The sequence below is a fragment of the Varanus komodoensis genome, unplaced genomic scaffold (genome assembly GCF_004798865.1).
Source record: "Varanus komodoensis strain SLA01 unplaced genomic scaffold, ASM479886v1 scaffold68, whole genome shotgun sequence".
Lineage (NCBI taxonomy): Eukaryota > Metazoa > Chordata > Lepidosauria > Squamata > Varanidae > Varanus > Varanus komodoensis.
In genome coordinates, this window is record NW_025336321.1 from 3,534,442 (window position 1) to 3,547,185 (window position 12,744).

The window sequence follows — 12,744 nt, forward strand, 5'->3', positions numbered from 1 at the left end:
GCTTGGTTTTACAGTTCTCAAAACTGTGAATTTGTGTCTCTAGAGATCATATGCCCCTTCTTTGCAGAAAAAATGTTATAAAATAAACATAGACAATTGAAAAAAAGTCCTTAATCCTATTGTTCCTTTGCAAATCTATGTAAACAGATTCAATCCCTTACTTCTTAAGTGCTGAGTTTCAAAAAATTCAATGAATAGAAGAAGATTGTTGGAACTGGAATAGATCTGCACAAGAAGCCTAGTGTGATGAGGGAGAGGGAAGCAGTAAAAATGAAAGTGAAACTTTTTGTGTATGTTTGTCATATTATTCCTTCCCTGGAAGAGAAAACCTATACTGGCAGCAGGCCATAAAAGATACTTGGTTTGGGAATATTTTAATGACATTTCTCTACCTACAAGTACAGCAGGCACGCATGCAAATTATGAAGAAAACCATGATTTAAATCTAGTCTTTTGACTAGTGATTTAAATCAATTTGATTTAAATCAAAGTCACATTGCACAGAACATGGGACATAAGCTAGAGCAGTGATAGGCAGACTTCAACCTTGCAGAATCTGTTTTTTCACCTGACCAATATGCTTCACCAGCCAAAGCCAGATGAAAAATAGGGAAGGGCAGAGATAATGCACTTCAACTTAAGGAACTGGATGGCCTTTTCCAGTACCAAAACAAACACAAAAATCTACTACTGACTTTCTTCATTTTAGGGTACTAATTTCACAGAGAGAGAAAGCCTTATTTTTGTTGCTGCTGTGAAACAGTTGAAAGTCAGAAACCCTTACTAATCTCAGTAGATCACCCAATGGTCTACCAGTACATCCTATTCTACCTTTTGTCTGCTCATGACTTAGAAAAGTAAGCAGTTTCAATTTTTAATGAAACTGATGTGGAATTTCAACAATAAAGAAATCTTTGAAAAATACTATTCTATTCTGATTAGTAAAAGATCAATAGTTTGAGTCTGAACTTTCAAACTGTGCAACACTATAATGTACCCATTTTAAGAAACATAGTAAAGTCTCTTTCACATGCAGAAGAACATTGAGAAAGCTACCAAAACAATTTGACAACTTACATTTTACAATCCCCCAGTATTATAGATTGTCTATGTCTTAGTTATTAGAAACCATGTGCTTGAAAACAGCTAAGCAGTATTTTAAAATCTTGCCTTAAAAAGTTCTTCAAAAGAATTCCTCGCCCCCTAGTCCCAGTTATCACCCTGCCAAAGTCTTTCCATCTCTAGACTGGAACCAACAAAGAATAGAATTTGGATGAGAAGGAATTTGACGGAAGGAAGAAGAAAAAGAAGAGTGGTCTGTGGAAGTGAATGTATTGCAAAAGACAAGCAGCGACATGCCAAGTCAGTAGAAAGCAGTAAGATGCAGTATTCTTCAGTGGCAAAACCATATGCTAGGTACATGATCAGATACATCATCATCATCATCATCATCATCAATATTTCTGTAGATTCTAAGGCTGAGACATTATTCTGGATGTTGTTCAACTGTTCAGTTATGTCCAACTATAAGTGATCCCATGCCACCTCTTTCAGCTGAATTATGCTCTGTCCCACATCCTCTTTGATGGAGTCTAACCACCTTTGGTGACCAGGTTTTCTCTTGCCGCTGAGCCTTCCAAGCATTATATCTTTTTCTAATGACCCTGAATACATGACATGGCCAAAATAGCTTTGTGATCTTGCCAATCAGGGACACGTCTGGTTTAATATGCTCTAGCACCTGCTTGTTTGTCACCCCCATATATGTACATACATACACATTATTCAGATACCCTGCCTTTCGTTAAGTAAAATAGGGACACCAAGATTATGGCGAAATGAAATAATCTGTATTGTATTACACAGCAGTGAACCCTCCAAAATCAATTGCTGTGGTGGCATAGAATGTTTAGTTGTTTAGGGAACTGAATTTCTAGCCCATTGTTCTGTGGGAAACTGTCAGTTTAGTTGCTATTAAAACATCAAAAAAGGAGATGCTTCTTGTTTTCCTGTCTACAGGCAAGGATACAAAATCACTTGTGTACGGCAATGGGATGAGAAGGAGAACCTAAAGAAAAAGTAGGTGGAGATGGCGAGTTCAGGAAAAGAGCAAAGGAGACATGGAACTAACACTGAAGACTTTGAGGAACTTCACAGCACAAAGTCTGTATACTATACAGGAGAGAAAGTTCTAGAAAGGATGGATAAGAGACCATGTGACTAAGAAATGCAACAAAAGCATTGAAGTAAAAAAGATGCCTGTGGAAACAATAGGAATGATGGAGACATGGAACAGAAGAAAAGAAGGAACTAAGAAGAAAGTAGGAATGAACCAAGTCCATTTAAGGCCATTCAATAACCCAGAGATGTAATACAAGAAAGAAGAAAATCTCAAGCAAGCAAGGGAGCTAAATAAGATAGTGTTACTAGGTTTAAATCTTGAAATTTCTGTAATACAGTAAGCTTGCAAACTTAAGAAAAAGAAACAGTGCAGTTCGAGCTGAATTTTGATACTGACTTGAACTAGCAATTCTTTGGCTGCAAGTTTCTAATACTAGCAATAGTCTGGGAGTGTGGTATACTAGATGCTATATAAACATCTGTTTCTCATAGCCAAGACTGATGTCTGACTTAGTTATAGGTATGAAAGTGTTTAAAAATCAAACCAGTTGCATTTGGCAGTTCCTTATTTTTTCAGAATACACAGTAAGACAGTTGTGCAGATATGTGTAAAACCTTTAGTTGTATTCATGCTATAAATGTTTAAGGTTTATTACCAGAGCTCCAGGAACTATTTGTTTAAATTTCTATTTGAAACAGAATATCTGAGATGAAATTGATGTTTTGCTGTCAAATTAAAGTGAAATTGACACTTTTTCTGCAGAGGTATGGGTATAGTTCCTGAGTATTTGCTATCAAAAGAATGTGTGACATATTTGCATTTTATATTCTTATTGTCGATAGAATGTGGGAAGGAAAATAGAACTAGAAGCCATAATGATGGAGCATGAAGCCAATCAAGACAAACATTCTCTGCCCCCTGAATTCTAGACATTTTGCAAACAATGCTTCCACATTTCCAAATATCAACAAGAGCCAACTACTCATATGTAGGCTAATATAAAAATGTGTAACCATGATATAGAACGCACAAATAAAGCTTACATAAGAAGCTGAAAGTCAAATCAGCAGTTTTGAAAAAACAGGCATAGATCCAGTAGAGGGGTAATGCTGACATTTTAAAAATCTTTTGTTAGTGCATGAATAAGCAGAACATACCTTTGTCCTCAGATTTTATGTGCTTTGCCTGAGAGGAGACTTGCATGTGTGTGAACAAGGGTCCAGTGGGTTAAACAACCCAGAGTTATGTCAACAAACGTCTATGTTTTGTTGTTCAGATAACTCCAAATTATTGAACCCATAAACTATCCAGAGTTTCTGGGCTCAGACATCACAAAAGAACCCAGGATTGTTGAGTAAAAGCAGAAATGCCAAATGTGCTGTTTGTGCATTCCACTAATCCCCTCAATTCCTTGATTAAACAACCAAGAAATTGCCACCATGATAATCCAGGTCAGTTTTCCATTATGTCCAATCTTATCTAATAAAATGTGTCCTTTCAAGTTGGGACATAGAAGAAAAGGGGGCAGAAAGGAGTGTTCAAGTTTGTAATTGTTCATACATTGAGAAATTGCAAGTTATTGTAGTAGAAATATTAAATCTAAACCAAGTGACAGTATGTGGTATAACAGTAATACAATGCCACTGCATAGGTTTGTTATTCACCACTGATTGTGCACCTTACCATCTGCACCCCTTACTTGGCCGGCTTTAAACAAATCTCTTTTCACCGTATTACAAAGTGCACTTAGATAATATACTCCCTTTCAAATAAAGACTTGATTCTGATTTGCACCCTTCATTTGCTCTGTCCAGTGAGATACACAAATTCAGCAAAATATCTAGCTTGGCTCCACAGAGATGTTTATCAGTCACTGTTCTATGTAAATATCCTTGCTCTATGTAAATATCCTTTCATTTTCTAATACTTAAGATAAATGCACATACCATGCAGCCATAATTTTGCCCACTAATGAAATTCAGCCACTTCATACACCAACTCTAGAAAATATACCTCTGATGAAAAATACCTATTTAAAACAGGAATGGGCAACTTGTAACCCTCAAAGGCCATAAGTCTGGCCCACTACAGACGTCTTCCAATTTCCCTTCCCCTACCCAATAGTCTTAGGGAAGAGAGCACATGGAGTGACAAATGTTTTGCAGGCTTTCTGACTTGAGTTAGGGGAAGAGGGCACATGTGGCAAGCCTTCCTTACATGGTGCTTCCCAGTATAATCAATCCCAATGAAGCCAGGGGTGCAACAGGGAGAGCTTCAGTCTTCCCTTCCCTCAGCAATCTCATACATTGTGTGTTTGCACATGCATGCATATGTGTTTGCATGTGGATCCCAGTCAGTGACCGAGCATCACATGCAGTCCTCAGGGCTTAATGTAATTTAAGAAATGGGAACAACTAATTTCACATTACATAATTTTGCTACATTAAAGGGCAATTTTAGCCAAAAGTTGAAATAATGACATTCCTGCATATAATTGCATACGGTAATTGCTGTACATCCAAGGAAACAGACTAGAAGAAAAGCATAACATATGAAGCAACTTTCAGAATACTACAGTAATGAAAGTCTAGACCAGCCTTGTACAATCTGGTACCCTACAGAATTTTTGGACTTAGAATATAAGAATATATGCTAATACTTCTTTTCTTAGAATCTTTAATAGTATGCTATCTACCTTTACAGACAACTTTCTGCTTTTAGGATGCATCAAATAAAGGAAAGCAAAGGAAGCCCTGCTTGCAAGCTTGATTGCTGCAGGTGTCTTCTATGTCTCTTCTTCCCTATTACTACTGAAAACAGATCCTGGATAAAAAATCCTCCCTCCCTCTACTGGTAGCAGCAGTATCTGTCCTCCAAGAGACATAGTGTGAGCATAGAAAAGGTAATTTGAATGCCAGGTATATGACACTAACCATTGTTACAGCAGCTCAGAAAAGAAGGCACATGTTTGTGAATCTTCACACACTAAGAGATTATTATTGTTACTACTATTATAATTTTTCCAACAGATGAATCCCCAAGTGAGGAAAGCAGACGGAGCAATAACTGGGGAGCAGGGATGAAGGATGGGAACCGAAATGGCACTACTTTCCTTTCCTCAGTTACACCTACTGAACACCTACCCAGGTGTTCAATATTACTCATTACCATCCCCATGTCTTCAATTTTTCTCCAGACAGTTCTCTAACAATATACATGTACATGTTGAGTGCCATGCAGACCACAAGTGAGGCCTCTAGGAAGAAAGCAACAGTAGTAGGCAGTATGCATCATACAATGCCTGTGCCAATACAAGTTAGACAAACAGGTGAAGCCAGATCCAACATGGGGAAAAACCTAAAACTTCGACTTGCTCCTCTGTTGACATGCAGAGTTTGATGACACAGGAACTCAACCACAACAAGACTGATAACCACATTCATATATTGTTCAATAAAAACTCTCAGTTTTTTTACCATTTTAATGGGATCTAGCAAATGCCAGTTCTTTCCTTCTACTTGCTTCCACCCTCAAGCTGTCTCCAGGATGTCTCTCTCAGTGGAAGTGAGCTGAATCAGCTTCTCCAGTAGCACACCGCACAAAAGCTAGGTATCTGCAATGTTATTTATTTGCAATATTTATATACTGCTGTCATCTGAAACAAATTCTAAAGCAATTTACAAATGACAAAATAAGTACAAAAAAAATCCAAGTATCATGCAGTTTGTTCAGGGCAATGGAAAATCCAAAGTAAGCTCAAAGCCTATATCAATAAAGGCCTAAGAAGATAATCCTATTTATTTATTTGGCTTGTATGCCACCCCATTACCCATAGGCTCTCTGGCCACTCACAACATAGTGAACAACATTTTAACAGTAACCAAAAGCAATGTGATTCATTCATAACAGTCACAATATAAAACCAATCAATAAATATAAATATAACATAAAATCATGTGACAATGTCTGGGGAACAGAGAATACCCCAGAGAACTGCACTGGCTCATTTCAAAGACTGGAAAGCTAACCTAAGAGAGATGGGAAAGGGAGGGGAGCATCAGGAAGCAGACTGGGGCTTCTGTCACTTCACCATCCATCCGTCCATCCATCCCCTCCAGCCAAAACTAGTCATTTAGCTGAACTGCAGGAGTGGTGAAGTAGGGATCACCTCTGCCCATCCTCCTACTGGAAACTGGGTGCTTATAAACCTCTAGGTTTGGAGGCTTAAGAGCATCATGGCACAACCCACTGAACTATGCCCTAAAACACAAAAGTGTTGAGGCCTGGCATACCATTGAGGAGAGACCATTCCATAGGGTTAGGTTCACGAAGCCACCAGACAGAGAATTTTAGGCCACTATCTAGACAACGCTGCTACCCCAGAAGAGCATTGGGGCCTAGGAGATCAGTTTTGGGGAGACAATATTACCAGGTTACTTGAATGAACAACACCTTAAAGCTAACTCAATAGCAGACTGGTAGAACTACAGATGCTTTGGTACAGTTGTAGTATGTTCATACTAAGGGAACCTAATCAGCTTACTAGTTGTTTTACTCTTGCTATCTGACCTCCAAGAAATGTAGTAGTCTTCTAGTTTGCATTCTTGCTAGATACTGCTGGATTGAAAAATTACACAGTTGCAAAAGGCTGCAGGCATGCAAGACATAACAACAACTCTTGCTTGGGTCCCTCACTAGAAGGCCTAGATAACCATGCAAGTGAGCAAAGTGAGAATATACGCAGGTTTGCCTCAACTGCACAAAAGCTATTGTCTAGCACAGGGATGTTGAGCCTTTTTCAGCTCAAGAAAAACTTGTAAGGCTGCATTCCATCAAAGGTAAGGGCAAAAACTACCACAAAGTATCACCACATTTTAACTTAAAGATCTTAGGGCGCAATCCTATGCATGTTTAAACAGGAAAAGTCCTACATCTCCCAGCTTTCCCCAGCCAACGTACCTACTGTAGGACTTTTTTCCCACTAAAACATGCATAGAACTGCTGCCAACAACTTAAGCGTGACATTTCAGCCTTTTACAATGGATGCAGAACTGCCAAGAAACTATCAGTGGCTGGGTGGAAGCATGTCACCATCTGGAGACCCCAAAAGGCTGAATTTGCCCTGTAGGCCTGATGTGTTCACCCCTTGCTCTAGCAGGACTCAATCTCTCATTGCCAATTTATTATCCCAATAATCTGGCATGTGTTGTACCTCTGGAATTCCACTGTGCCTTTCCCCAGCACCACCATATCCATCCTTAGCAGAAACCTCTTTCTCCTCACACAGGCACTGTTTCCCCCAACTGAGCCCTTGCCTTGTAAAACTTCTGAATTCTGCCTTCTTCCAAGTGTGCTGTGTTCCAGGAGATGAAACCATGACACAGCTCCCTCTGCTGATCAGCACATTTCACCCTGCAAGTACCTGCAGGACCAGAAGCACACCTGTAGGTACTTGCAGGGATCACGACATGTGTGATCATGCAGTGAGGCTGGGAGCTCTGGAAGGCTCTATAAAGGACTTCTTAATACTTCTCAGTGTTGGTAGGAATGCTTGTACATTGGCACTGAGTGTGGCAGCACAAGGGAATACTACTCCAACATTCCTCTAGAGCAATAGGGGTATTCTAATGAGGAAGTAGTTGCTTCAGTTAAGCAGTGGGGGAAAAGGCTGAGGACACAGGTAGGGGAGTGTGCGGACCAATGAGGAAGAGATAAACAATATAGGCAGGAGTACTGCACCCTGAGATTGCTTTTCAGCCACAGGGGCTAATGGGATACCAGTTACTGTTAGGAAAAATGATGGAGGGTGGAAACCATGCAAGCATAGATTCCATGTGACTGTCTGAACCCAAAAACCAGGTAAGAAACCATGCCACATGGTAACTGTGTGACATAGTTTAGCACTATGTCTGAATACAGCCATTGTCTTTGTGGAGGCTGCTATACATTGGCAGGTATCCACTCCTTGCCTGCTTCTAATCTTGACTTTACCTCTGGTTCTGCTATACTTTGTTGGTATCTGACACTTCTCTGCTTCTGCACTTGGCATGCCTTGTAGGTACTTGATCCTTGCCAGCTTCCATCCTTTCCTTTGCCTTTCCTTCCCAGCTCTTCCTGTGGACTTGTCATGCCTTGTTGAAAATCTGACCCTTCCTTGTTCCTGACTTTGCCTTTGGCTCCCCAGCATTCCACTAAGCAATCGATCATTCATGGTTGTGGTGTTCCAGCATTAGACATGTGCTACCTATATCCTACACTTGACACTGCAACTATTAGAAGTATTCCTCCAGACAGTCCATCCTACCTTGTTGTGGGCAGTCAAAAGTGTGATTGTTTACAAGTTGACTGTGTCAGTGACACAAGAGATTTGGATTCCTGACTGCAGGGATCCCTGAAGTAGCTTCAGTTGCTAGGCATGCCACAGTAACTGACACTATTGAAAGTACTTTGGTGTCCTTGTGTCTGCAGGATTGTGACTTATTTATCTATTTATTTAAAACATTTCTATGCCGCCCCCATCGCAACAAAGCCTCGGGGCGGCTCACAAAGAATACATACAGATTTGGTAGAGCAGGATATCATCATTGGAAGAGTTCTCTACTTTGGGACAAGGGTTAGCTCTTTCCATGCATTACTACCATAGGCATGCCCCACCACTCTATAACTACAGCACTGCCATTAATAAGTAACAAGAATGGATGATGGGAGTAAGACTGAGGTGCTTTCCTTTCTTTCATAATGCTGACGTTTGCTTGCAATCCTTACTAAGCTATGCTGATATGTGCAGGCCACCAGCATAACAGCACAACTGAAGTGTTCTGCAGTACTCAGAATTCTAAATAAAAATAGCATTTATTGAAAGACAATTTTAGAAGTACGAGAAAACTTCCACAATCTCCTAATAGTGTAATCCTAGGCATAAGCAGACAAAAGAGTCTTATGACTACCAGCATTCCCCATTAAATTAAACCTTTAATTTCACATACATTTTATTATATGGATATAGAAGTTTTCCTGCCAGGCTTTCTTTCTGCTGGAATTATTCAATAAGTCAGACTTCCAAACAGGTTCTGCATCAAATACTCACTTGCTACTAGTCCTTTCACAATTCCAGTTATTAAAACACCTCAACTACACTTTAAAAGATTTCTTCCACTCTATTTTTCAGAAGTAAATGCTTATTTATGTTAGCACATTCCCAGTTTAGAAGTCCTTTTCAAATGTGATTGTTCCCCCCACTCCGCTCAACACTCATTTTATTTTGTAGTACATAGAGACTGGACATAGTATGTTTGCATTTCTGTACAGGGAACATATTCAGATAATACAATTATTTAAAATATGATTCCATTAACCTAAAATCTAGAATCAGATTGGATTCTGTTTTGTGCAAAATATGGCATACCTTTTCTTCCCCTCTAGATGGGCCTAGTTCTCTCATATCATTATGTTGCCACTTCAGTATCATGAAAATACATCTATACTTTTCTGCTGACTCAAAGTAAACAAAATGGATTTAAGCTAATGCAAACTAAGTGAGAGAATAAGGAGACATAAATAGTATGGAATACAGCTTCTTCAACTTTCAAATACTTCTCATGCATATGAGTAAGAATGAACAATGGGAAAACTCTTGCTCACAGCAAGTAAAAAAATGATTTGAAGCAAATATAAAAATATTACTAAGCAATGATCAAGCAAGCAGAGCAGTTCTAGAAAGAGCACCAGAAAATAGCAATGAGCCTGAAGACTGTAACAATTCTCAAGACAACATTCAACATGTCAAGGCCAAAAAGGAAGCACTGAGACATACAACAGGAGCATGACTGGGATACCTGAGAATCTCTGATATGCAATAAATGTATTAAGATAAAAGTCTGAACGCAATTTATCAGCAGGAAAAAGTAAATGTTTCTCACTGGCAAAGAAGAGGAAAAAACATCTTTGCAAAAGTAACATTAATAATTTAGCTGTGGGAAAGGTTGAGCAAAGAGACACTTAACGTCAGAAAAATACTGCCAAATATTGGTCCATTTGTTCAGGTAAGAAAATGAATCCAAAATGTTCTTCTACCAAATATAAACTACAAGGGCTGCATAAATGTTGTGGTATAATCACAGGAACCCAGAGAAACGGTGTGGTGAGTAGTGTTGCTTTAGTCTGGGTGCAAATCTCTGCTCTACCATTTCAGTCACAAAAGGCAACTAAACCACCATATTTGAGCCACTAGATTTTAATGAAGGTAAAGCGTAATAATTTGAGATCTTTGAGCAGTGGCCCACAAATGGTAAGAATGCAAATACCTGATGCCCATATGCTGCACACAGCAGCGCTACATTAGAATCAACTGGAGTAGGAGAGAGTTAAGGGCATGAGCGTCAGTTAGAAGGATAAGATTCATTTTAAATAGATCAGGCTGAAAGGCAGATGCATGCCAGTGTGTTATTTGAGCTCCTTAGATACACGGACAACCTTGCATGATAGGGGACAGCCTACACTAGGCAGACTGCTGCATATAGCACAGCCTTCAGATACTGCAGGTGGAATAAACACTACTTTGCCAGAACCCAAACAAGTCCCCGTTGTGGGATTCCAATTGGGCATCCACAGAAAAACAAGTTGCTGAACTAGATGAATCTTTGGTGCGATTCACCAGGGCTCTTCTCATGTTCTCTGAACGCTATGGGTAAGTCACTTCGGCCACTGCCATGTAGGGCAAAAGGGCATCACTTTTGGTCCAGTTTTCACAGCTGCCTACAGTCAAATGCATAGTAGAGACATGTTCCCGGAGCAAGTGATCATGATAAAGGGGGCGTGCGCTTATGTGCATGTGTTACAGCTGGCCCTGAGCGCACGAGGATACCGGGAAGAGGTAAGCGGGGGAAAACCTCGCTGCCACCTGTTAGGCCTGGGCCACAGAGTAACCTGGGAAAAAGAGGAGGAGCAGCCTGGTGATAGTAAGGGGTGAAGAGCGGGGAGGAAAAGGAGGAGGTGGGGATTTAGCAGCACAATTACCACACCACTCCCCGCCGTTTCCAGGCAAGCGGGCGGGAGTGCACACCAATCAATCCCCTCAGATACTCCAAAGACAGCCGCCCTCTCACTCGTGCTTTCTCACACACGCGCGCGCGCGCGCCGTCACCGCGCCTGAAGCCATTCAGCACAGTGGGGGCACGACAACCCCACCCCCCCCCCCACCGTTCCCCATGCCCCCCTAGTGTTTCCCCCCCCCCCCCCCCCCAGCACAGCGTATCACCCTCACCCGAGAGCAAAAGGCCGGCCAGACTCGCCCTTTCAGAGACGTTACGGCTGAACGAAGAGGAGAAAAGCACAGCCGCTGCCCCCACCGGCTATGAGGCACCCACCTGCTCGCGCAGCTTGAGGAAAACCATGGCGAGGCCGTCACTACCCCGCCTCCTTCTCCCCACGGGCCGCCGCTTGCCGCCGCCAACGACTCCTTCCTCAGCAGCCCCGCCTCCTCCGCTGCCTGGGTCGCTCTGCCCGTGCAAGCAGGCCCCGCCCCCGGCCCCGCCCCCGCTTCCTGGCGCTGCTGCTACGAGGCGCGCGGAGAGGCCGGTAAGGGGCGGGGGTGAGAGTTGCCTCTTTGCTCCGCCCCGTCGCCGCTCTCTCTTTCAGTGCCCTTCCACTGCATAGGAGTTGTCCCTCCTCTTTTTTTTCCCTGCACCTCTCCCGTGGCGCCCGTCACTCAGTACCAAAGGCAACGCTGATTGGATCAAACACAGCACGACGAGAGCGGAAGAATGCGTTTTTAAGATACACACATACATACATGCATACATAGGTACAAAAAGCAAGAGTAATGCTGATTGGAAGACAGGCTAGCTTACGGGAGGGCAGTCGTTTGTGATTGGGTGAAAGGAGATAAACGAGGGAAGAATCGAGAGGCGGAATGCTCTGTCTGTGAAAGTTATGGCTCCCCAGGAGACGAGGGTTCGAGAAATGAGCTAAATGAATGCGGTATGGGGTCCGTTGCTCTTGCTGGGCTTCATCCCTGGAATGACTAGAATTTTATCCTGCCTCCCTTTCCTTGCAGTAATAGATACAAGAATCTTACTGTACCTATTGAATGCAGTGGGGCATGAGTCTTAGGAGTCATGCATAGGCTTGCACTATAAAATACAAGCTGAACCGAGAAGGCAAAGAATAAAAAGATATAAACAGATGTACATCTCTCTGTCGTGACTGTTAAAAGAAAGGTGCTTGCCTGGAAATCTGTCTACCCTACTTGAAATCCAGTCTGTGTTCTCGTAAATGTTTCTCTGAGCATCAGGAGTCTCAGTCTGGTGCAAGTCTCATTAATAAATCTGCACCTAATCCGTGTATTTATTGCTATTCTTACAGTAATCATTATGTTGCCTTTATTATACTACATTTATATCCTGCCTGGTTAACTCTTGTAAGGATCCCAAGGCATCTTACATAGTTCTTCATTCTGTTTTTATCTGCACAGCAACAGTCTTGTGAAGTTGGTCAGCCTGAGAGTGAGCAACTTGCCCAAAGTCATCCAGTGAGCTTCATGGCCATGTGGGGACTTAGAACCCGAATCTCCCAAGTTGTCTAACATTCTAATTACCATGCCACACTAGTTCTCATGATCTGTG

General features: G+C 41.6%; 1 protein-coding gene across 3 annotated transcripts in view; it reads right to left on the reverse strand.

Moving 5' to 3' along the window:
- The window catches only part of ANKRD28 (ankyrin repeat domain 28), a 94,973-nt gene extending 83,384 nt beyond the window's left edge, over window positions 1-11,589 (reverse strand). The window contains exon 1 of one of the 3 annotated variants that reach the window (XM_044450672.1): window positions 11,488-11,589. In XM_044450672.1, the coding sequence (XP_044306607.1) occupies window positions 11,488-11,514 (27 nt within the window). In that variant the 5' untranslated portion in view covers window positions 11,515-11,589. The remainder of the gene's footprint in view (window positions 1-11,487) is intronic. The other 2 variants (XM_044450673.1, XM_044450674.1) reach the window with 2 other exon arrangements.
- Between the last annotated feature and the right edge of the window lie 1,155 nt (window positions 11,590-12,744).